This window comes from Dermacentor silvarum, chromosome 4 (assembly GCF_013339745.2).
Source record: "Dermacentor silvarum isolate Dsil-2018 chromosome 4, BIME_Dsil_1.4, whole genome shotgun sequence".
NCBI lineage: Eukaryota > Metazoa > Arthropoda > Arachnida > Ixodida > Ixodidae > Dermacentor > Dermacentor silvarum.
Genome location: NC_051157.2, coordinates 43,507,143 through 43,533,660, shown reverse-complemented (window position 1 = coordinate 43,533,660; position 26,518 = coordinate 43,507,143). Strand labels below are relative to the sequence as shown.

At 47.0% G+C, this 26,518-nt stretch overlaps 2 protein-coding genes across 2 annotated transcripts in view; one reads left to right on the top strand and one right to left on the bottom strand.

Moving 5' to 3' along the window:
- LOC119448582 (uncharacterized) overlaps positions 1-26,518 on the bottom strand; it is a 44,753-nt gene that overhangs the window by 868 nt on the left and 17,367 nt on the right. The window contains exon 3 of the mRNA XM_049665501.1: positions 320-391. Within this exon, the coding sequence (XP_049521458.1) occupies positions 320-391 (72 nt within the window). The remainder of the gene's footprint in view (positions 1-319; positions 392-26,518) is intronic.
- Positions 1,033-26,518, top strand: part of LOC119449878 (myosin light chain kinase family member 4-like) — a 143,618-nt gene continuing 118,132 nt past the window's right edge. The window contains 1 exon segment of the mRNA XM_049665500.1: positions 1,033-1,259. Within this exon segment, the coding sequence (XP_049521457.1) occupies positions 1,048-1,259 (212 nt within the window). The 5' untranslated portion in view covers positions 1,033-1,047.

Here is a 26,518-nt window from a genome sequence, read left to right as displayed (position 1 = left end):
GTATTCGATTCTTGTTCAAAATCTCGAAAGACAAGTGTTCTGGGCATTGTTTCCTTTCAACCGTTTAGCGGACTTCCTGAATAAAAGGTATGTTCTGAAAATACCGGACACGTTGCATAGGACCTAGGTGCATTGCGAATAAACACGGTACAGTTTCGTAAATATATGCGAGAATTATTATAACTCGGCACCACCAACATTACCACTATCATATAGTTGATGATCTGATGCCTCCATCGTGAGTTACTTCATGGTCGTCAGTGTAAGGGAGAAAAGACAATGGAAACAGCGCCAACGTGAGCGTGGAATGAACACTCGCCTTGGCGAACAGCGTCAGCTCACTGTCGAACACAAAGGCCAACCCGGCGCTCCCCTCGTAGGTGCTCATCACCTCGTGCAGCTCGTCCCTCGTCACGTGGGCCGCGTAGTGCTGCTCGGTGCAAGCCTGCGGGGAGACAGCGGCGTACTTTCGAAACCTTTGCATCTGTAGAGCTGCTTTCGTAGATCTTAAGAAGCTGTCCTGGCCGTAAGCCTAGCTAGCTGCTTCCAGGACCACGCGCACGTACACGCATGCAAAGAAGAGGCGCTGCGGATATACGCTTCAAGCAACGGGCAACACGCTCTTCAGTATACTTTATACTACCGTACGGAAGTGAAATGCAAGAAGGCTGATTTTTGGCCTTGTTGGTATAATGATGCTTCGAAAGTAAAAAAAAAAAAAAAAAAAAAAAAAGAAACAGGGACGGTAAGTTCAATGACTTCGACCTGGTGTATTTTTGGCGAACTAGAGGATTAGCCGCACACTACACTGAGTTATTAAAACAACTGCGAGAAAAAAAAAAAAAAAACATGAACTGCAGAACTAAGCAGAACGTAATAAAGGGCAGGCACAGTTAAGGGCATGACTATAAGATCTGCGATGTACCGAAAGAAATCATGCACTTTGGGGTTTAAGAGTACATGTTCTGCCGGAGTACACCTGCGCATAAACGTGTCGATCGTTATGTCACTTGCGTTCTTATCTGCACGGGTGCAGCGCCACGTTTAATGCGAGCGTTGCGCGACGAGACACGTCGCTCTTACAGTGACGCGGGAGCCGAGTTCTTCCAGGCCGGTGCCAAACTCGACAGGCTTGCACTTTGTGCCGACGGCGTATGCGTCCCTGTGGCTGCCTCCCTTCAGCGACGCGTACCACCGACCGGCCAGCGACACCGACATGAACAGCCTGGCGTGCTCGCCAAAGGACGACCTCCGTTGCCGTAAGTACTGCAGCGTGATTTCCTATATACAGGACCAGTGGAAACGTTGTTAATGGGAGTTACAAACGACAATAGCGTTGCGGACTTCACACTGACAAAGAAAGACGTGGACGCGCGTCGCGGAGTCGTGTCGCGTTGGCTAGTGCGATACGTTACACCGCGGGCTACCACTTTATACGCCTGCCGATTACATTACACATATAACCGATATACCTGCGCATCAGGGACACCCGCGCTTTTGCCACCTTACAACATGCAGGGTCCTGTGTTGAAAACTGAAAGTAACGTTTCCATGCGGCTTGACTAGCGCTCTTGCGCCTGAGCGGCTTTGACTGGTGAGAAAGGTAAAGAGTGCACTCGCAATGCTCGGGTGGTGTTCGGCGACGGGCTTGCCCCACACCGTCGATCCCGTAATACGGCAGTCTCCCGGGATAGCCTCGACTCTGCTGTCGAGGTGCACGCGCAGGATGACCAGCTGTATTGCGTCCTTGCTGCGAGCATAAATGAGAGCAGTGCACTTCGCATGAACGCGCGAAAACGCACAGAGACGCAAGCTTGAATTTGTGCTGCGCATGTATACAGGGTGTAGAAATATCAGCACACCTTTGGTGGCACAGTCTACGCGCCGAGTACACTGCTGCGTACTGCAAACCGACCGTTCAAGGCACGATTCGAAAGTCAAACTGCAAACCGTTTCCCTACGGTAGTGGATACACTCCGTGTGAGAAGGTATCTCGCTCATTGTTACGGTTACGATTCTGCACTCGATATTTTCAGTTGCTGTGTGACTGGCACCATGCGGCACCATTCCTTCCTTAGCTATCCGATGCTCCACGTTGGACAAGACTGTGAACTAGTCCCAGGTCCGAACTCCGCCTAGCTCGTCCCGGCCATTTCTGAGTCCTTTCTTCGGTCTCTTTATTGACGGTGATGTTGCTGTTCGGCGGGTCGGCTGAACGGGTAAGAGTTCTCACAACTATCCTGTTCAGTGATCTGCACTTAAGTTATCCGTAATTTTAAGACTACAAAAGTGGTAAAAATTGCATCGAAACAACGCTTCTCTGGTGTAATGACTGCCGATTTGGCACGTTATCGCCCCTTTTGCAGAGGTAGCATTGAATGAACATCACCAAATTGCGGGGTGATAAAGGCATTTGTCAGACAACTCGTGTTTCAGCCTTCTTAGGGAACGTGTAGCGATATTTATGATTCCTCATGTGTATGCCGTTAACTGTGTGGACAGAATTGGTGCGCATGACTGTCTTGTATTTTGATCTTGCGGAATCCATTTAGTATGAATACTGCCGTTTAATGGCCACATTTCAAGTTGAACACTTCTATCACGAGCACCAAGACAACAATTCATGTAAAAACACGTTTGCGTCGACTGTGGAAGTTTATACGAAAATGAGATGCGTGTACTGCTATCGGCGATCATACTGAACCTAACTCTATGGCTTTACACACGTGCCGTCTGAACTAATAATGAGTGTGCTTTGATAGTGTGAACAGGCCTACATGATGCCTTGCACCCGAATGGAACAGAACGCATGGTGATCGTACCTTGCAGCCTTCTCGATGGCATGTGTATATTTTGTTGTCGGCGTGCTTCACGTAGGTAACGCCCACAGCGAGGTACTGCTTGAAGCTCCTGCCTTTGGGAACATGACTGGCATGCATCTTCCTGAGCTTCTACATCCACCACGTGGTACAAACGAGGGTTGAAAAAAGAAATCAGGTTGAGGGGTGCATTTTATAGGCCCGTCTCTCTGTAATAGAGAAGTGAGCTTACAATACTGCAACGTACCGCAAAGAGCTGAAGCACAGTCTGTACATATCGTTCCTTGGTTAAGTTTGTCGGGTGGAAATCAAGGACGCCATAGTGGCGCACGCCAGAGGCCCGCAGTTGGTGAAACGTCGCATTTCCTTTTGTCGTCGAGACGTCACTTCTTGCTTTTTCAACGCTCCTAGAAAAAGGAAAGGACAGAGCCGTTTCACCTGACGTGGTGAGCAGTGAGACGGCAAGGCTCGCAATGTCAGGCGTGATAACGGGAAAGGCAATGCTCCGTCTACAGTGACAACAACCTCGCGTGTTGAACGTTATTTTTGTTTTTAAATCGAATTAATTTGTTCTCCTCTGCAGACCCATTTCTCGTAAAATAGTCCAGTGTTTTGAAATAGAGCACGCTGCAGTAAAACTGGAGAGAGAGCTCGTGATAACGAACAACAGAATTGCCCACGGATCAGTGACCATACGCATATTCCGCTAAAAAATAGAATTAACTCTTGTATAAATAAGAGATCCGAACACGGCAGAGCTCCACGGGAAATTGGAGAGAGGAAACATTTATTTGTTGTGATACTTCGTACGCATCACTGTTCTTTATGCAACCAGTGATCGTGCATGATGCCGTTGGTGAGGTGCATGACGTACGTGGCCCGTTGAATGTATATCTATATAGAGAATGTGGGAAACCATGCGAGTCACGAGTGTTGGCTGAGTGCCTCGACTTGGTGTCATCAACAGTGGCTGACAGCGCTTGCTTACACGTGAATATTTTTTGTCACCCTATACTTCTTGGAAGCACCGGCACCACAATCTTTTCAGTGCATTGCACGGGAGAGACAGCTTCGGCAGGAGCGATTGCGGCAGGAGCAATCTAAAGCAGCGGCTGGACGCAGAACAGACCAAGATTAATTAATTAATTAATTAATTAATTAATTAATTCATTCATTCAAAGTTGAGCCTAGCAGCATGTTATAGCTTGGCTGGTGCAGCCATTGCCCCCATTCGCCGCATATTTTCTTATGTAATCTTATTGGAAGAGTATTAATACTTTGAATTTAAGCCTCACATTGACGTTACACCGATGCCGGGCTCGGTGACGTTGTACGCCTTGACGGCGGCCAACCATCGCCGCAGGTCTGCCGTGAAGTTGCCACCGGCCTGGAACGTGTTGCCTCGGTGTACGTAGAGCGAGTCGTAGAAGACCAGGTCGCAGAGGCCGTCCTCCGGGAAGTGCATCTTCCAGTCGATGCGGTTGCCGAACACGCATACAAGAGGGTTCTTGGTCATCGGTTTTCCTGGGCGACCGATAATAACGCAGGTAATTTTGAACCAGGCCTCCGCCAGAGTTTGGCAAAATGATCAGAATTTGCTCAGACTAAATCAAAAAACCGAAAAAAAAGGAAGAAAAGAAAAGCGTGACTAATTCAGACTCGCCAAATGTAAAACGCAGCTTGGCTGAACCGGACTCGGACTCATTATGATCAGAGTCAGCATGGCTCACTTGAACTCAGCAAAAATGAGCCCCAACCAGGCTCACTTGTATACCCAGACGGCTCATCAAATCAGACACAGGCAGGCTCATTCATACTCATGACCTTGCAGGCTCACCTTCATTTGTGGTTACTTATATTCACGGAATTACCAACTTACTAGTGAAATACTGTTGGGTTAGTCAATGCGCCAGCTGTGCGCCAACTAGCCCAGCATCAAGCTATGTGATTGAAAGCGTGGAAGGACACGTCCACTATACGGTTGTCTTAGGCGTAGAGAGCTCCCTCAATGCCAACCAGTATAGAACTGCCATGTAGACCCATGATAAAATTCATATATCACAAAAATATGCCGGCACAATTTACTGTGAAACCTGGCATCTTACATCTGTAAGAATGATGAATATACTCGTGAATATACTCCGCTCGTGAATATACTGAGTTATATTCTCAATAGAAATCAACTGAACTCAGCGTCGCATGTGGTCTCGTGGACTCGAAAATTAATTCGAATCACGAGTAATTCAGACTAGCTCGAATTCACTCAGAACTCGCACAAGTTCCAATTCAGAGAAACTCACTCCAACTTTGACCTGACTTGATTCGTCCGGACTCTCGCGCCTACGTCGACTAACCTCGACACAATCGGACCTAGACTCGCGCCATGTTGGACAGATTTACTCACATAGACACTGTTTCACACTCTGTAGGAGTTCAATTATTCGGACTCAATTAGACTGAGACTCACACTCGTTCGGACTCACTCATACGCAGACTCAGAGGTCGCTTGAGCCTAAGCGAGTCTAAGTGAGTCGACTCATGAGTTAGTTCGCCGACCTGTGTCTCACATTTCCGTGTTCAGGATAAGTAGCCACTTCAGAATGCGCGGCGAACGAGGAAACTCCCGTCTTGCTTCGTATAGGCGCGGTTTCTAGATCCGCTCGGACGTATTACTGAGCTGCGAACTTCAAGGTTTGCTCGCATGGAATTCATCTGCAAGAAGTCGACGAGAGTTCCTCACTTATTATGCGCTGCCCGCCGACTAGCTTATAGTATATGCCGTACATTTTTTTTTGTCGTAAGTTCAAAAGCCAATTCACGATCGTGATCATCCGCTTCCGGAACCGCGGAATTCCTGATTTCTTGCTTGTTTAAAATGAACACGGCAGTTTACTCGCCCCATAATGTGATGGGCCCGTAACCTGCTTTCGCGAGATTCTCCTTCATTCACGGGGTGCGTGCGATGTTATAGCCTGCAGTCTGCACCACTAGCTCTCGCCAATGAAGTCAGGAGCGCTCTTATTTCATGGATATGGGCTCCCAGAATCCTTTGCTCTGAAAACGGGCGATCGTCAAAACGAGTAGGGGCCCATTCACACTTGCGACTAGGCAAGGTCGCGCGACCAATTGCGACTGGCGACCAGAAAACTACTCAAGACGAACGATGTTCACAATTGCAAATGCGACCGACGAGTCGCTAAACCGAAATGTATCACAATATGCCGTTCACGTCTGCTTGAAATGTCATCGCCGCGTAAAATAAGCGTCAGCGTATACGGACGTCCTGTTCCTTCGCATCTGATTGGTTCAGCTGTTCTGCGACTGCGGTCGCGCGACTGAAAAATCGAGCAGTGAGCGACTGGCCCGAAATGGTCGCATTTCTCGAAATGCGACCATTTGCGACTGGTCGCTTTGCGACCAACTTGGTCGCGCGACCTCGCCTAGTCGCAAGTGTGAATGGGCCCTAAATATCCCTTCAATTGCGTCACGCGTCCTTTGCCGATTATGACAAAGAAGTGACGAGTTCGAAAGCACTTAGATTTAACTTCGTGCGCATTTCTCAAACAGTACATTATGATTATATGATGTCTTAATTATGTCGCTCATAATTGCTGCATTGAAGAGAGACTAAAGGGAAGCACTAAAGCTTTCTTTGTTTTCAAGACTTTTGTAATATGTATTGCTTGTGCTAGATGGCAGTACTTGTAAGTAAGAATTGTAAACAACAATTATAAATCAATCAAGACTGGTAAATTGTTATTTCAACATTATATTTTTGTTCGTTTGGCGAAAAAAAAAAGGTTGTTCATTAATGGAGATAATGAAGCTCGAACTTTCCTTCCTTGAATTTCACATGGAAACTTCAATGCCGATACATCAATGTGACGTCGCGGATTTTAAAGTAAATTTAAATAATTTTACGGCTTCACGGCGAGCTGATGCGAAAAGTTCGCATCGGCGTCGCCAGTCTCGATCGCCGCTCGGCTTGCTCTCGTTTCGTACTTTCTGGCTTAGCACGTCTCCTGTCGTGGCAAAAGTATAGTAATTTCGCTGTCGCAGAAGCGTAAACTACTGGCGCAGGTCAACTTAATGTTCCCCTTTCGTCGTCGTCGTCGTCATCATCGTCATCATCGTCATCAGCATCATCTTATTTTACAACCACTGCAGGACGAAGGCTATTTCTCGATCTCAGCTTGCCTCTTTCTTGTGTCAACCGATTGCATCCCATACCTGCAAATTTCCTACTACCATCGCACTACCTAATTCTCTGTCTCCATCGACCGTGTTTCCCTTCCTTTGTCGCATTCTTTTATTGTAACAGACCACGGGTTATCTGTTCTACGCATTACATGACTTGCCGAACTGATATTCTTTCTTTTCATGTCAACTATACAATATCAGTGGTAGCAGTTTGTTCTCAATACATGCCGTCGTGTCTTCCTGTATCTCAATGTTACGTTATATCTGTATCGTTCCTCGAATAATGTAGTACTGCCTACTAAACGGCGACTCTTACGCTCGGGAGTGCTTGGCGTTGTCGAGGGCGACTTCCAGCTGATCGCTTTGCCGCTCCCTATGTCCTGGGCGGCGGTGGACTTGCCGCCTTTTTCGACACTGTCATCAGGCTCCGTCGCATTGTCAAGGTGGGCGCGCTGGGCAGGGTTGTCAGTAGCGCCGGTGCCGGCGGCGTTGCCGTCGCTGGTGCTGCGGCCGCCGGTGCGTTTTGCGTCCCGCCTCTCGACGTCTACCTGGACACCTGTCGGAGCCCTCGCGGTGTGGTCGCCCATGGTCTCGGCACTGCCACCATCGTTGCCCTTGAGGGCACCGTGGGACTTGACGGATTTGGCCCCTGCACGCGACCCCGGGGATGTCGGCAGAATGGAGTCCGTTTTATTTACGCAAAGGGAAAGTACAAACACGCTAAAGCAAGAACCATCTCTCTATCGAAGGAACGCAGTATGCGCGAACACCCATGTTACAGCGAGTATGCGAGTTTTACACAGAATTCCGCATGGAGCCTATGAAATTGTTTGATATTCGGAACATCGGGCGTGATGCGCTTTTATTTAATAGGGATATCGCTATATTGCGCGCTCCTATCACTGAATCTTTATAAGCTGTGGCGAGGAATTCGGTCTCGTTTCGCGGTGAAATGTTGGGCGCGCAAGCAACGAAACCAAGCTTAGAGCCGTCTCGAAGCCTTCCAGTGGTCTCTTGGTAAGGTTATCCGGATTTTAGTATATTCTACACTTTCAGAACGTTGGGCTAAAGTAGAGGCCGATGCACACAACGGATGAAGGCACCTTTTCCGGGCACCGAAGGTGCATCATGACTCGACCATGCGTTGTGTGACGCGTGCGCGGTAGGCGCATACGGAAACGGGGAAATATGTATACAGCACTGGACACTGTTAAATGGAACAGCTAATTGGAACTTAACGGAATGCAACTGGTTCATTTCTTCAACATTTCCGTGAAAAAGAGCACTTGGTTGATGTGAAACATTATACAAACATCTATTAATTCAACAATATTTTGCAGGCTTTTGGGCAAAATGTGAGCAGCTGTATATATGATGTGCGCTTTAAAAAGCACACTATATTTTACTTTTCAGCTTTTTGTATTCTGCGCCGTTTGCCCTTGGATCAGCTCGCTCGTCGTCTGCTCTCAGTCCAAACCATTCGGAGGACAGCACAGGGCCACCGGCGGATTAGACTCGGCGAGTGCTCGGGATGACTTCTTCCGTATATCGCGGTTGTGGGCGGCCTGTGGCTCTGAATGTTACCCAACCCGCAAGCTTTGTCACTTGGTGCTGTTATGGTGCCGTGCAGTAAAGATTGCACACTGCAGTCACAGCCATGCCATAGACGCGCTAGGTTGACCATACCATTGATGCCTTGGTCGCGTCATGTGCCATGGATGTGACCTTTTCCTCCTAGTACGTCGTGTGGATTGGTCTTAAGCATCATATATACCGGGTTTTTCGGCGAACACTTTCAAACATTTGTAAAAATTGCCTGTGGCAGATAGCACAATTATAGTTCATGACCTGGTCTACTCGAAGAGGTGGATATTACTCGCACAAGAAATTGAAATGCATAATCGACTAATCAACAAAAATTCACTCCACGGCTAGAGTTTTTAAATTGCAATATGGGCCATAAGGTAATTAGTTAAAAACTTAATTAGTGAATTTTCGAGTAGACCAGCTCATGAGCTAGAGCTGTGCTAGCGCCCCAGCACCTATTGAGGTGGGGGCGCCTTCGGGTTGAGGTCAAACACCCCTTTCCAAGCGTCGAGGTCCCATAATGGCCGAGCACCAGGCCGGGAGCGCGCTTGTACCTATTTTACCGGTAGGTGCCCGGCGGCAGCACTTGCCTCCCACAGCCGCGGCGGATGCTCGTCTGCAAGGCCGTCTGTGGTTGGACAAGAGGCGCCCAGAGACAAGAGCTGAAATCTCTATTGGGCCCTCTTTCGAAATGTGGACCCCCACGACAGCCGAGCACCAGGCCAGGGGACATCTCTACCCATTAGAAAAACCGGTGGGTTCCCGGCGGCACCGGGATTTGAACTCGGTACCTCCCGCATACGAGGCGGATGCTCTATCGCTAGGCCATCGCTGCGGTCAACTTAATTAGTAGACCGGCTCATGAACTAGAGCTGCGCTATCTGCCACCGACAAGCTTTAAAAATGCGCATGCGCCTACCCATTGCGGTGAGGAAGAAGAGGGCGCCCACTGCGGCCAGGGCCAGAAGCACTCCGGCGCCCACCATAAGAGTGCTCCACGCGCTGTCGGTCGGCTCTGGCTGTTCGGGCTCAGGGCTGCGAGACGATCGAAATTGCGCTTAGGTAACTCCCGATTGACGACCTGAGAGCTATAGTTGCCTAATTTGACTTGCGACGACTAGTTATAGTCCCACCGAAGTGAAAAAAAAAAAGCTTTACCCAAGCAACTTCTCGTCGCAGGAAACGCTGAGAAGCGTTATTGAATCAGTTTCAGCAAAATAGCCCAGCATACGTGGAACTTTAGCAGAGTACGTAAACCCGATTACGTGTACGTAAACCCGATTACGTGTACGTAAACCCGATTACGTGTACGTAAACCCGATTACGTGTACGTAAACCCGATTACGTGTACGTAAACTCGATTACGAGTACTTAAACCCGATTACGAGTACGTCAATTCGTCCAAGCGTGACCAATTGTGCGGTAACGTCTGTTTTCTAATTGAAGAAGGAACCCTTGCCACTGCAAGCAAAACAAGTTGCTTTTTCATACCTAGAAACGCAGCTATTTCCCGTCTCTATCATTATGTCAATTGGCTCCAGTATTGGAAACCAGCTACTGTTTAAAATGCGTTTTTATTAATAATTGTAAAGGTATGTTCCTTTGCGGTTAGTTAAAACTGATTTACGAATGTACACATTCTACATCGACTAGCGCATATCCTATTCAAAGGCGTCCCGCAAGCGATAATCGGGTTTATGAGTCCTTAACGTTCCCAAAAGGTGATTTTTTAGTCGGTGCTTTACAGCGATTTTACTGTAAAAAGAATAGCACGCATTTTGTGGGCGTGCAAAAGAAGTTTCTCTAGTCGTCTCCGTTACCGTATTCCTAAGACGGTGAATCTTACTTTGGTATGTAGGGTAAATGCATTATTTATTTTTTCCCCCGGTTTCGCACTCACTTGTGTCTTAGTCTGCAGTGGTTCCCAAGATCAAAGCTGCTCGATCACACCAATTTCGAAAGTCCGTTTGGAACTCCGAGCACGCTCGGGTACCTTTCTGTTGGGGGCTAAATGATTGACTCACCACCGAGGGAGCGACAAGGTGAAACTTGTCGTTACCCATCATCTGTCTAAAACGGTGAGTGTGACTAAAAAAAAAAAAAGTGCTGATTGAAAAAAAAAAAAAAAAAACTGGTCGTTTGGCTTTGCTTGCAGTTCGTGCTGAGATATTATAGTGCCGTACTTAGGAAAGTGCGTTTTAGAGTTAGTTTTGTTGTCCATAGGTGACGCGACAATCAGCAGATCAAAACAATGTGTCCGTGGTTGCTATTCTGGACGCTGTCAAATTCCGCCATAATGTCTAATTTGTTATCTTGTCAGCTCTGATTGGCTCACAGGGCTTCTACGGCTTCTCTGATTGGCTCAATACGTCAACATGACGGAAAGAGACAATGAGGCGGAATTGGACAGTGTCCTGATCTTGAAACATAAGGTCTGCCGGCAGTTTCTCGAAAAATATGATTCAAGAGCTCTGTCAAAGACATGGCGGAGTGATCAGCACGAATGTTTACCTCCAGCAGCATTTCGCACGAACCATTTCCTAAAAAACACGCACGCACGCACACGCACACACCATCAACAAGGCTTTTATTGATGCGCCATATGCATAGGCCATGGAGTTTACTAATAAGTACTAATACTTCAGCACGGAAAGTGCTAGGGTTGCCTGATATTTTTAGGCACTTACTTTTTAAGTATCGAAACCAGATCTGGAGAGACAGAAACGTGGGGAAGGGAACGTTAAATGAGTGAAATAACACAAATATAACTTCGCTACAATTTTCACGATTTGTGGTCAGTAACAAAAGTAGGTTTCGTGTGCTTATACAATAATTGCCGCAGTCGAGTGTCGTCTCGCAACAAAGAATCGAAAATAAATATTTACACGCTTGCCTTCAAAAATGTTAATAACAAAACTTTTCTTGCTTGTTTGCTCTAAATATTTCTAACCATTGAAAAAAAAACATGTAACCAATTCCTGGTTCTTGTTTTTTTTCCTTTAAAATACGGTGCTGCGTGTGCAACGTGGAGGAAATCAATATACTAGGAGAGAGCATCACGTCACACAGCAGCCGCCATATTAACAGTATTGAGCCAATCAGAGAAGCCGTAGAAGGCCTGTGAGCCAATCAGAGCTGACAAGATAGTGAATTCGGCAACATGGCGTGATGCCATGCCCCTTCGGTTTTTTCCCTCTCAATATCAGCCCAACACATGACCTCTGAGACGGAGTATCGGCCGGGAATGTGTTCTGACCGGTAGTTTTTAATCGATGCGCACTTGTTCGGCTCCCCTGCCGTAGCTCTGCCTGCAGAGCGGTTGTACTAAAACCTACCGTGCGCTCTGACGTTACTATCACGTGTTGGGCCGATACGCTTGGCTTCAATCGAGTTGCGCTATGCTCTCTCCATGGTGTGCAAGCAAGGAGTGGGGAATGCAATCTAAGAACGCGCCTTGCAGAAGGAGTAGGTGCATGGCAGATAAGGAAAATATAGATTACGGAGGTAAGAAAAGGCAAAAGAGTGCTTACTTAGGGAGTTTTCGGGAGAGTCTTCGTCTGAAAGGGGTAAAGAACGGCTATGTAAGCACACGTTTGAAATCTACCGAAAGATTACATCGCGACATGAGTGACAGTGAAGTGTTTGAATTGAATTCTCGGGTTTTACGTGCCAAAACCACGATTTGATTACGAGGCGCGCCGTAAGTGGAGACTCCGGATTAATTTTGACCACCAGGGGATCTTAAACGTGCCCCCAATGCACGGAACACGGGTGTTTTTGCATTTCGCCCCATCGAAATGCGGCCGTTGCGGCCGGGATTTGATCCCACGGCCCGTGAAGTGTTAAGGCATTGTCACTGGAATGACACGCACTAACAAGTAGTGTATGTCTTCGCAGATTGTGAAATCCAGCTTGGTTTTCTTTTTTCGCTAATCTAAGAGCGTTCTTGTCATCGTTCGCGTAAACTGCGGAACTGAACTTACCAGACATATCGTCTTCCTCCGCTAAAAAAAAGAAAGAAATTCAAAACTAAGCACTTGGTTAACACGACGCCAGAAATGATCACCGATGACAAGTATCACCATCCCTGTTGTAAAATGACCGTGCCATCCGGCGCAAACAGTGATCCGATTTATGTTACTCGAGCGGCTCAGCCGACGCTCGCTTAGACTACGCGGCAGACGAGATATATTGGTCGGGTTTGTTGTAAAAAAAAAAAAAAAAAAAGAACGCTGTAGAGTTTCCTAGAAAAATTACTAGAGGAAACTCCGACGCTGCGATCCTCCATCTCTTAAAGCCGCTGGAGAATTCGACAGGAAAGGCACTGCCACACCGTAGAGCTGCCTTTTCCAGTCGCCTCCGAGATAGCAGGCCTGCGCACTCTGATTTATGACGTCATGCCACTTGGACAGAAATTTTCACTGTCAAGCCCGGCGTGACGAAAGCGGTGACGTCAAAATCACCGCGGCTTACTCGGGAGCATCCCTATTAGATTATCATGGCAGTCGGGCAAAATAGCTTGGCGTCACGGATCGAAGTGCACCTGCCTTGTGCTATCTAGGAGGCGTTGCCTTTTCGCACAGTACAAGAGCGCTGCCGTTTACGCGAAATGCTGCAAGCAACTAGCCTATCAATTTACTATTCTGAAGCTTGTTCTTGTTATTCATCCGTCATCCACCTCTATAGGAGAACATGCTCGAAAGGGGCACCTGGCAGACCAGCTGCACTGGCTGCGATGCCCGGTTTGTTGTCCACAACCGTAGACTGAGAAAAGATGTAACAGGTGTCTGTTCTTCTGCGTCCTTCCTGCGTATTGTTTTTGCCGACAAGGTTGCCGACGACTGAGGCTCACCCTGCCAGTGCCAGGAGTCGCCAGTATGTACAGTCGCGAGCAAAAGTTTGTGTACCAAAGGTGCCACGATTTTCTTTTTTTTTTCTTCGCAGCCTGGGCATTCCGGCTGAAATCAAGAGCGCGCGCCTACATGCACGTGTTTGACCAATACAACGTATTAAGCCAATTCGAGGCCGCGGAGCTGTGCTTGAATGTATTTAAAATTTTTTTTTTTGCTGATGCCGTGGTCTCCAAACTTTTGCTCGCGACTGTACGTGCACAATATTTGTTTCAGTCCTACCACGTCGCGATTTACAAGAAAGGTCTGGTAGTTTCCTGGCTTACACGGATAGCAATAAAGATTGATGTATACTGTGAACGGTTAGGGCCTATACACCGGAACTAGAACCATGACAAAAACGGAACCGCCTTTATGTTTATGACTATGCAACACAAGACAAAAGAAAAGAATGTGCAAACGAGCTGTCAGGTATTATAAGAAAATATAAATCTGGTTTATTAATAGTTATTCAGTATAGAAGAAAAAGTCGGGACATTTAGCCGTCCCCGACTGGACAAGTCGAGAATCGGAACATTTACCCAAAAGTCGAGACTGTCTCCCGAATTCTGGATTGTTGGCAAACCTAGTAGTGACCCAAGATGCCCGGCGGCTCCCACGAATCGAAAATTGTCTATAAGTTTCACGAGGTCAGTTAAAGTGGGGCCGAATTCACAAAGGATTTCGTTCTTAAGTGCCGTTTTCCATTCGCTACATGGCTGCCTTCGGTAATCACTGGCCTCGCATTATATCGGTGGGCATCTTCCCTTATGAAGCAATTTTAGCATAAATGCGTTAAGTGAGTACGAGGCCAAGGGCTTCCACACAGTCCCTACATAAATCTTGAGTAGGGATCGTTTACCACATGTATTTAGACGATGCCCACACGTGAACGCGCCCTCACTAAAGCGGTTCATAATGTATCATAAGAGCATGTAGTGTTTCAATTCCATGCACGTTTGGAACATACACAGTAACCAACATTAGTGATGGCCAAGCCCCGACGGAATGTTTTCACATGATACTGATACGGCACTGCCTTGCTTAAGTTTTCTGCCTTTGTTAGTGTAATGCTTAACGTAATGTAACGTATTTATGCACAGAGCGTCTTGTCGCACTTCGAGCACATTTCGCTTGCTAGGGCGCATCCAGATTTTATATTTTCATTGCGATAGCAATTATATGGACACTCCAGGCAAATTTTCGCCGACGGCGTTGCCGTGGGGCTCCGCGTATATTTAGGTATATGCAAGCTATACGTTTATCCATGCCGTATATATGCAGGCTATATATTGCTGCACTATTCAACCACTACAGTTGCTCAAACCAAACCCTTACGTTCTTGACTAAATTATTCCTCCGAATTTCGGGAATGGCAGCCAACAAAGAAATGTCATGAATCGTAACATTCACAGCGCGTGCCTTTTATCTTAAATCTTCTCGAACTATTAAATATGAAAATGCAAAAATAATATCAGTGCTCGAACCTGAAAGTGATGCAATTTTACTGGCGCGGCTCTTTACGGGCAGGGTAGTGGCGCCTGTGCGATATGTCGTTACAGGCCCTATACACGGCGTGTTTAAGGGTGCCAGAAATTTCGACGCAGCGACGTATGTCGCGTCCGCGTTACTCGGACCCCCGTATAGTTAGAACACCGTCAGAAACGTTCTAGCGCAACGCCAAACCCTTGTTGTCGCAGTCAGTGCTTCGCAATTTTTTGTAGGATGACGTATTGCAATGAGTGCACAAAGCACATTGTTGCCTTTCACTTGCATGACTGGTCAAATTTACAATTTATTTTGTTTTTGTCCCCCCCCCCCCCTTTTCTTTTTTTTGGGGGGGGGGGGGGGCGAGGTGTACAACTTGTATTTATGGACGCAAAGATGATGCGTTCAATGTAGGCCACTGTGCTCTCACTGCTTTTGTGACATCCTGCATATTTCTTTCGGAGATCACTGAACAAGTGAAGCTGTTAATTCAGCTTTTATGCCGACCTTCCCGAATGGAAATAAAGCTATTATTATATTATTATTATTATTATTATTATTATTATTATTATTATTATTATTATTATTATTATTATTATTATTATTATTATTATTATTATTATTATTATTTGTAGGAGTAGCAGCACTTTCCTCGCAACACGAAGGCAGTGTATAGAAGATATAGAGACTGTTTCCTGGGTGAAGTCAACAGAATGTATTTCAAGGCAACCTGCGGACACATGCCGCACATATTTTTTTTTATCGACCAGCGTCTACACGCTTTTTGCAATAGCTCAAAGAATATACGGTATGTATTTGATGGAATGTTGTCCCTGGGCAGCATGCGGACTTCGTCTAGACCAGAATCTGTGCCCCTCGCACATCCCGTTTAGAGCCGGCGTACTTAATCTCGAGACACGAGTCTAGCTGTAGGCGTTGCGAGTTTGATGACGGGACAGTCGACGACAAAGCCATGACGAACGAACACTGACGACATGCAGAACAGGCTGAACGCTAGCACTATGTTCTTTCGTTCTTCCCGCCAGTTCCCACAGTTCCCGGCAAAAGGTGACTGTCCCCTATAGTATCGCTGCAAATTCTGGTGTAAAGCCAAAGGAGAGGTCTCTGAAAATGCACATCGTTCTGCTGGGAAGTCTATACCGCGAAAATCTGGCTATGTAGTTCAGTTTGCCCGGTCCGCTACTATGCTGGCGCAAGGCGACCCTGCGACTCCTTTAACCTGATAACACTATGGGTGTATACGTTTACGTAAACTCGACAAGAGCGGGTCCAGTCTTCAGCGACACCGACGAACGTTGAGTCCATAATGGGTTATACACTGCTATATGTTACAAAAGTTGTGCGTTAGAATCGAAATACATAAAACGTACCCATTTTCTTCAGCCGGGGTATTGAGTATAGCCTTCGATGTCTTCGGGTCCTTCTTCTTCTACCTCTATTGTTGGGATTCTCATAAAGCTTGATTGCTATTAGCCTAGCTTATCGCTTCGTATTATTTCTCCTTTGATATGAGTCTACCTCTACTTAATTTGTGTTTCATTATTTTTTTTTACATTTAAATGTACTCTAATTTCTTACTATAGTTCTACCCGATTGTTGGTCCATCTCGCGGAGTTATGTGTCACTGGCACATGCATAAGTGTCGGCCCTATACTCTGCTTGCTGTTGTTGATGTTGTCGCCTTCAACATAGTTGCATGCAGCGAAACGCGCTTCAAGAGGCCTGATGTCAACGCATGCACACTATAATCAAGTGTGCGAAAAGGACCAACACAAGCTTCTCGGAACTTCTCAGAAGCTTCTCAGACGAAGAAGATGGCAGTTGTAACTTTGAGCAACAGTCAAAAAAGCATTATAAATCAGAAATCAAACGCAGGTAGACGAGTTCTAGAGGAGATGAGGAAGTGGATAGAGGTGGCTTTGGTAAAATAATGGCAGGTAATAGGGTGTGCATTAGAGTAACGCAACCGGTGGCCTCTTATTTTTTGTCGAATTAGTATAGGCACCGATTCGAGTAATACAACTTTTAATGCAATTATAATGCTCTGGGAACTTCACACAGATTTCGGTTATCTCCCCGTTGCTCTCGAACATCTTTCACTCCAGCTTGGGTCGCTGGATCTATTGGGTAGAGCATACGGCTGCCGCGCCGAGGGAACCGAGTTCAATACCAACCTCATTTACGCCAACTTGGCTCACGGAGTATATGAAACTCGGTATGGATTGGTTGGTTCGACTTTAAGCGCCACTCTTCAATCAACCGCTTTGACGCCAACTTTGGTCGCTGGGCATGTGCCACTTTTTATGTGCCACTCTCAAATGAAAAAAAAAAAGATTGAAATTCAAATTAAAGCTCAACGGCTACAATTTCTAAATTGCAATATGTAGCGTAAAGTAATTAATTCAAATGGTAATTAGTGATTTCTTTAATTAGGCGATTATGCGTTTCAATTTCTCGTCTGAGTAATATCCTCCTCTTCGAGTAATTCAGCTCAAGGACTACCACAGGCAATTAAAGAAATTCCGGAAAAATTTAAAAGGAGAGAGAGAGAATTTATTTGAAAGAAGGCAGAGAGGTCGGCCTGAGCTATCGCGCTCTAGCCTGCTACTCTGCACAGGGGGAGGGGGAACGGGGACATAAAGGTGTGATGAGGGATGATGATGACATAGAAAGAGGGATGCACAACGGTGAAAGCAAGTTCTGTTGATAAACATTCAGACATGTCCTTCATGAAGCCACCACCGGGTTCCAGACCTTGCCTGTGTTCACTAGTTCAAACAAACCTTCAGATAAAGGCGCTAAGATGAAGCTAGTTTGTGGGCTTCTCCTAAGTCAGAAGCACAGGTGCCAAGCAAAGCTTTACAAAATGTGAAGAGCTGCGATGAGCGACTCCAGTATGGCGAGCACCTGCAGGGCAATTTTAGCGGCCGGATTCTCGACACCGCAGAGAATGGCGCGCATTGACTCTACGAGGTGCTTCAGCATTTTCTGAACGCTTTCCTTCTCATTATGCCCATATCCATGCTTGCCTATTGTGTTACCGGTTTTATTGGCCCTGTCATTCTTGCCTTCTTGGCGCAGAGGACCACTACGGCCCGCTGTCAAGGCCGTGGGTCTAGAGGGCAGCAAAGGCCGTTCTGTGTCTGTATCAGCCGGTGAAGACGAATATTCGCCGTGTGCCTTCGCCGACCTTGAATTATCTGTAGGTTGGGTTACTGTCCTCGGTGAAGGCATATGCAGAGGGGCTCGTGGCGCTTGCGCCCTGCTATGCAGATCTTCTGAAGTGGCTTGGTGGCGTTTTTTTCGCGAGTGTTGTTCACTTTGGCGAACAGATTGAGCAGTCCCTCTACGGGAAGTTTCGTGTTTTGCAATTTTCCGAGCTAAAGCTACTCATTCAGATAAGTCATTCAAAACAATCGAAACTGTCAGCCTATTGAGCATCGGGACTGTATGAAAAGACTGTAGTAGTTGTCAGTTGCCTTCCTCGTAATTGGGCGGACTGATCTTTTTCACCTCTTTTTCAAAATCTTTACTACCCCTAGTTGAAATTTAAATAACTTTCGGTTTCACGTGGCAAAGCTACGATGCGATTATGAGTCGCACCATATTGAGGGACTCCGAATTAGTTTCCAGCACTTGGGACTTTTTAACGCGCCCATATATGTGCTAAATACACCAGCGTTTTTTTTTTTTTTTTTGCATTTCGTCCCTCTCGGAAATGCGGCCACCACGGGCGGCATCGAACCCTCGACCTCGTGCTTAGCAGCGCAATGCCAAATCCACTGGGCTACCCCGACGGGAAAAGGTGTAGCAAGGGGGGTGGGCACCGGGGCGCGGTTACGCGCAGGTTATATATTGCAGGTATTGCAGGTTATGTTGGAGGCGTATACCGAGTGCATGGCGTGTCAACTGCTCCATGCTCTTCAGAGGCGTCGGCGCCAGGCGTGGATTAATACGCCGCTTGCGTTGCACACCGGCGCTATCTGCACATTGGCTTCGCTTATTGGTGGCTCACGCTGTCAGCAGCTTACACTGCACTCCACTGCAATGGTGTATATATATATATATATATATATATATATATATATATATATATATATATATATATATATATATATATATATAGCTGCCAGAGTTTGCTATCTGATCCACACTGCGTCTTCCTAGATCGCTTAACGTTACTCTTATCAATCACTGCGCTGATGGTAATACTGTTTTGTTTCTGTATTAAATGTACATCGTGTTGATAAATAAATGCATACTGTTGTTAGTCAGGGTCTGTGTGCTCCTTCCTACCTTGTCCAGTTTTCTAGAGTTGTATATATATATATAGTTACCGAGGCCACCCGCGAATTTGCACGCGTGCTTCTTGGCCCGTATGGGCTATTCGAGACGCGTAAGCTAAGCGTAAGACGCTTAGCTACACGCGTACGCAGGGCTCAATATGGTTCATCTTTATATCGTTGACATGAAATTATGAATACGAATGGATGCTGTTAATGTGGATGGCTAGCATGTTAATACGGACACGCTGGGAGTATAGATGACTTTCTGAGACGAGCTTTTTTTTTTTCCTTTCCCGGTCACGTTTAAAAGAGCAGGCGGTTTCAGCACGGCTGCACGGGCGACCGGCCTTGGCCGAGCTTGAGGTACTCGTTGAAGGTCTCGCGAATGGCACGCACACGATCGAAGCTTCTCGGAGCACCGTTGCACGTGCCGTCGTAGTCTGCGAGGTCCACGTCGAAGACGGCCCAGCCATGCACGAACTCGGGAAACAACTTGCGGAGCGTGCACATCTGCAGCGGAGAGACGGCGCGAGTGTGAAACGGACAAATTTGCTTATGTCCAATAAGCTATCGTACCTTAACGTGTTTTATTTTCCAGCCCGATACTGCAGCATCGCGAAAAGCCCAAGCGACGACTGCTGTCGTACGACGCGGCATGGTGTGACCTTATACTAGTTATAAAGTGCAAAAATTTTTGAAGAACTGCTGGAGACGAATCATCTAGCTAGACCACAGGTTAAAGGAAAACCACATAGGTGCCGGGTCTTACCTTGAAGCGAAAGCTCTCTTTCGTGTCGAACAGGTAAAGGCGTCCCTTCGTCGTAGAGTGGAACCGACCGATTACTGTGCCATTTCCGTACTTGATATCTTGCGGGTAGTTCATATATCGGCACATCTATATGTATATAAAAAAAGAGACGGGAGAGAAAAAAGTTTTGAGCCATTCCAATCTGTGAAGGTGGATGACCACAGAGGTGGCACAGAGGTGACGCATAATTTTGAACAAAGGTGCGAACATTTATTGTCCTGATTGGTGGTCATCGTGGCGATAAGTACGCAGACACATTCGCGTATCACCTGTGTTGTTAAATCTGTCCGTCATATAAGACGGGCATACCCCCTTCAGCAATGGCTCATACCCCCGTAAACGTGGCCTCCCCATTATACGACGACAAAAGAGAAGTGAAATTCCACGCTGGAATGATGAGCGGCAACGGAGCCAGCTGTGGAAGAAGACGACGAACGCGTGATCAGCGGCACGAGCGCATTCGCGCGATTGCGCCGAGGGGCGCCAACCCTTTCTCCTTGGTCGCCTTATCATGCGCACACTATAGGTCACGCACTACGTCATACATTCACAGAGACACATCGTCACACATTCGTCATACATTCACAGAGATACACAGGTGGCCGTTAAACCGAGCTCCGACGCGAGCGGCGATATGCGTTTGCCTTTGTTGTTGGCTCTTTCACTCTCACTTTTTAGAGGAGAGTTTTTCCGTGCAGACACCATAACATCCCGGATCCTAGCCATAGAAAGCTTCGCCGTAAGATCGCACTTTAGGTTCAGAACACGAAGCATTGACAGCTCAAGGGAGGCAACCGCCTCATCCCCCACCACTTTCCTATTTCTAAGGACATTTGCGGGAGGCCTGTAGTGACCAGTGCGACGCAAACACTGAAAACAAACCTCTTTTATGGGCACTCGCATGGGTCCTTTGTCGCAGGCCGCTCCAACGCGAGTTCTCCAGGGCACATCGTAGGCCAGCACCGCCATAGTGAGCGTAAAGCAAACAGTGGCGGGTCGGCTCAGGTACTCGTCCTCGGTTACGTGGTGCGCCACGTCCAACTGCGTTGACAGATGTAATGAGGCTGTAACTAACTGGAGCCTCATCCAGTAATAACGGGAGGCACATATGGTACGACGCGGCGTCGGCGTACGACGGTGCGTCGGAAACACGTGTCCCGTTAACTTGAACGCGACGATATCGTATCGCATTTCCAAACGCATTATCATAATGAGATGCACCAGCATTAACGTGTTTGAGCATCAAGCGTTCTTGAGACGGAGACCTAAACGGGCTCGCGATCGAGCCTGTCTTTAACCAACGCGCCTCACCTGTATGTGGAGGGAGAGCAAAATGCCGATGCCACACTTTTACTGTCTCTGCACTTTATGACATGTATTATACCCGTTTACATGAATTTGTTACGATTTGTTACTTGTTACAAGCTGCCTCCGACAGGCGCATCATGCTCGTTTACGTGAATGCGATGCGCTGCTGCCGGATTCTCGTCAACGCGGCTATAGACATTTTTACTGATTACAAACATAAGCACTGAACGGCTTCCGGTTTTGCCCACTGACGTAGCTGCTAAATGTAACTGGCAAAGAAGCAACCATGCGTTAAAATATAGCAGACTGCATGATAAGGCACGTGACCGGAAGTTTCTTGGGGGCGGCACGCTCGCTGCTGTTATCGCATGAAACCGTCTATAGTTACACCAAAGAATTTAACTTGTTGGGCACTCTTGTTGGTACGACGTACTAAGGCGTACGCTGCATAGCAACGCACAATCAAGGCATGTGCGTTAAAACCCTTAGATCCGTATAGGATGACTCGTCCGATTATGTCTCTGAGCGCATTTCGCATAATACAACACCCTGTCAGAAAGATAGTCGCTCGGACTGGACTGTCGGAACCCGTCGGAAACGCATTGACCGCGGTTGCTGACGGTACACGTCGGATCGCACCCAGAATTGTGCCACGCGTGTTTCCTGCTGAACAAAGCGTGGTCATGGCACAGAGCGACGTGGACGCACCAACGCCGGGCGACGTTACGCAGAAAATAAATGGCTTAGAATGGCACTTACAATGGCCGGCGGGTGGCGTCCTACAGGAGACCTGAGGGCAGTCGGGGGAACAACCACTCTTTCGCTGTCCTCGGTCGCCATCATGTGAGTGGTGAGGATCAAGACGTCCACGGGGAGGAGACTGCATACGACCGGGTTAGCGAAGGACCATCGTGAGCAATGGAGATCTCCATTTACAGGGTCTCAGCTAGTGATTCTGCGTGAGTTCCTGCCTAGAACTGCACGTGGAGGAAGTATGTTGATTCAAACAACCGTGCACACGCGAAGTAGGAGGGCTGGGTAATTTTGTTCCGGGCTTGAGTGAGTCCTTGTGGACATGAGCCTGGATACCTTCCAGGGAATCGGAGCTTGCGTGAATGAGGTAGGTAGGGAAAGTTTGTATCAAATGGGATTAGAAATGTTCTTGTGAGTCCACGAGATCGCACGCGATGTTGAGTCAAGATGGTTTCTATACTGAAAGTGAAATGAGTATCTATGAGTGGGGTCCGTTGAAACCGGCAAGGATGAGTGAGGACATGTGCTTGAAGAACTTGTGTCGCCTAAATCAACTTTTGCAGATGTAATCTGCCAATAAGTTGTGAAGGCAGATTTTTGTGAAATGTCCATTTTAAGAATTTGTCTACACGCAACATTTACACTGCTTGGCATTGAGTGCACACTCTGTGCCTAGAGCTTCCAGCTTTCTCTGAGGCATAGTTCTCGAGCAGGCGCCCTTACGCGTTTTCATTCAGACGAATTATAAGTAGCATGCCACTTGCACTAGTTGGTACATTGCGAACGAGCTTGCTAGCCGAGCAGTATTCAGCAGTATTTCGTGAGTGAGTCGGTTATTATTTGGATCTTAGTGAGATCGTAGAGGGTGAGTCCGCGAGCCCGTCAATATGAACGAGCCTGCCTGTGCTTAATTTGTTGAGCCTGAATCTGAGCGAGTTCGGCGAGGTCTGCATGCCTAGGTGGTAGGACTTTGTTTAATATAAGTCTTATTGAGTCCTATGATAACGATATAGTATTTGCGAGTGAGTCTTTGTGAGTTCAGTTCATTTTGCCGACCTGGGCCGATTGGTTTCCTTTTTAGCTCCGCATTAATTTTAGGCGGATGCACCATTTCTTTCAGAGAATAACACGGAGACTTCTGAACATTAATGCAACCTCTTGATGATCATCTCTTCTTCAACATAACCACCACGCCTTAACATTCAGGTGGACGAGCTTCAGTGAATCGCTCCATGAATGCCGTCTAGCAGGAAATAACATTGTTACAGGCGTCACAGCAGATCCACATAATTACTGTTTCCTTAAATTATGGGCAATAAGGCTGAAAATATTGCAGAGTCAGGCCACAAAACGAAAATTACCGAGTGGAAATGTGAAAAAACAGAATGAAATGGTGACTTTTCGTTATAGTCGCCATGCTTCAGTGTGTGAAGGAACCAATTGTTTTCTCACCTTAATTCATCGCCGATAATTTTATGCAGTAAACTGTCCTCGTACAGTATTGTCGAACAGCCGAGGAAGATGTTGGCCGGGTTGAGGGTACCGTTGTCCAAATGTGCGCGCTGTAGAAACTTGAACGCCTGTGCGTTAAAGATTAGGAAAACAAATGAAGTCAGCGCCCAAAATGTTCGCGCTAAGGGCAATGAAAGAGAAACAAGTCGGATAGGGTGTGTTGAAATTATGTTCAAGGTCATGTCATTTTTTTTTTGCAGCGAGAAGCGTTGCCTTCTCTCAGTTATGTTTTTTCTTGTAGGCAGCTCAGAGATAGAGAGAGCAAAATTTAAAAAGGGAAAGGAATTGGAATCTGCCCCGAAGGTCTGCGAGCTTCAGAGAGAGCCGATGACGCTAAAGACCGTTAGGTGTGTTGGCGGGTAAATGCGGTCGTTGAATGACGGTCCTGTCTATGCTTATGTTACCGGCGCACTCCTTCAAGCTACGGACAGTACGACTTGGCTTTGGTCCGTGCTTCGGCAAAAGTAGGGCGTAACGTTCACGTTGTGCATAGTTAAAATTGGGCCTGTTTAGATGACCCTTTACGTCCCGTTATTACAATGCCTTAGGAAGAGTACTGTAACCTTCTCCTAGATACAAGCGCCTGCTTTCCTTATAGCTAAGTTCGCATAAAACGCTGTGTCACAACAATATGAGCATATGTTAGCCTTTCAAATCATCCCTGGCGAAAACGCGGTTCACAGTTGGCACGACTCACCTTGAGCAAGGCGAAGGATGAACGCACGTCCCCGACGTCGCTGAACGAGCTTTCGTGCACGTCCAAAACAGCGTGGTGACGGACGCCGTAGTTCCAATAGGTGACGAACTCTTGTACGCCCACCTCGGTGCCCAGCTGGCGCAGTGCGTCCCTTGATTTCCTGCAGCCGCGCGTGACAAAGCTCGTTATCGAAATGAAGACCGTGCACCTAATGTTGCGCAAACAAAAGAGCAACGTGTAACCGGCCTTTCCAACTGAACAGCATGCTTGCTTGATCTCACGCAAATTTTGCGCAGATGTAGCGTTTTGCGGTGTGTGAAAACGTGACACGACGTGTAGTTTCGATTTCTTTTGGACGAAATGAAGATGTAATGCATCAAGACAGTGTTAAACATTATATGTACTGCAAAATTCTACCTTCGTGCAAAATTTGAGCGCGGACACTCCAGTAGTTATGCTGGAAGAATCGTGTATACTCGGTTTCCCATGATTCAAGCATTGGGTGCAGAAGATTTTCAATTACAAAACCATTTTGTTCGCATTGGCTTTAGCTTAGTCTGCTTTGTTCTTCATGCTTTTAAGCAATCAATCAATCAATCAATCAATCAATCAATCAATCAATCAATCAATCAATCAATCAATCAATCAATCAATCAATCAATCAATCAATCAATCAAAGCAAAAATTTCGCGGACGCTTAAGCTTCGCTTTTAAGAGTGGAACGCGATAGCATTCAACGATCCCTGACGGATTCTCACGCTTCCCGGCAACTGCAGCTTATGTAACCCTAATGTTTACCCGGAAACGGGAAACGCTGGCGGCGAACGCCATCCACGAAGGCGAGCGTTCTGGTAAAAACGCAGCCTCTTGCGTGGGCCGATCCCGCAGGTTGTGCAGTGCCGCGTCGAAAAAATTACATAACTTTCAGGTTTCTGTTATTGTTTCGCCCTTTTAATATTTCAGTCCGAGGATATTTAACATAAAAGGCATGCGCTGTCGGTGTTCTGTTTCATGACATTTGTTTGTGGGCTGTCATTCTCAAAATTCTGAGGAATGACTTTGTCAAGAATGTAAGACAAGGTATGAGCAACTTTACTGATATAATGGTGTGGCAATATAACCTGCATATACGGCATCTCATATAGAGAGGTGTGGCATATACATATACCTAAATATATGCGGAAATTTTTTCGCTCACAGAAAACTCCGCCGACGCCGGCGCTGACGCCGACACCGGATTTTCCGCGACACGGGTCCCTTAACCCTATCGCGGTAAAACGCACGAAAGTGGGTCCATATTTGAAATGTGCACGCGCGTCTGATGAGCTGCGTGGGTGCTCGGAGTTTGATGAACACTCATCTACACCATCTTGTCATTTATATTACATCACGGAGAGGAAGTGAGACTAAAGATAGAATTGCGATGCGAGTAGACCCTTTTGAGAGCATACCGCGGTGACGAGCGTCCTAACCTGTGCGTGACAGCCACGCCGTAGGCCGTCTTACGGGCCACGTGGGCGAATGCCAGGAAAGTGCGGAAGGCTCGCGTGTAGTTGCGGCCGTTCCACAGGTCGACCCGGCCCTCGGCGTCGTGCACGAAGGTCGAGTGGAAGATGAAGTAGTCGCAGAGGCCGTCTTCGCGCAACAGACCCGTGTGATTGAAGAAGTCCAGGGACAGGCCGACCGTGCATACGAACGGTGTCTGCGGCAACTGTGGTCCTTCTGTTACTATAGGAACAGAATTTGAAGGGCATAAACGCGATGGAACTCTCTCTCTCTCTCTCTCTCTCTCTCTCTATATATATATATATATATATATATATATATATATATAATCATAACCACATAAATCCAAAAGATAATGAAAAAACATCCGGGAAATGAAGATGTGCTTGAAACTGGAATGTGGAAAATAATGACGAAAAGGGAAATGAAAGTGGACGAAAAGATAACTTGTCGCCGGCGGGAGCCGAACACGCAACCTCCGCAATACGCGTGCGTTGCACTACCAATTGTGCTACAGCAACGGCTATCAATTCGACGCCTAACTTGGGTATTTACGTTTACTAGATCTAGCCATAGGTGTGTTAGCCAGCGCCACTAAGAACCATGGTGGACGGATGTGGAATATCCATTTTAACCCGATGGCG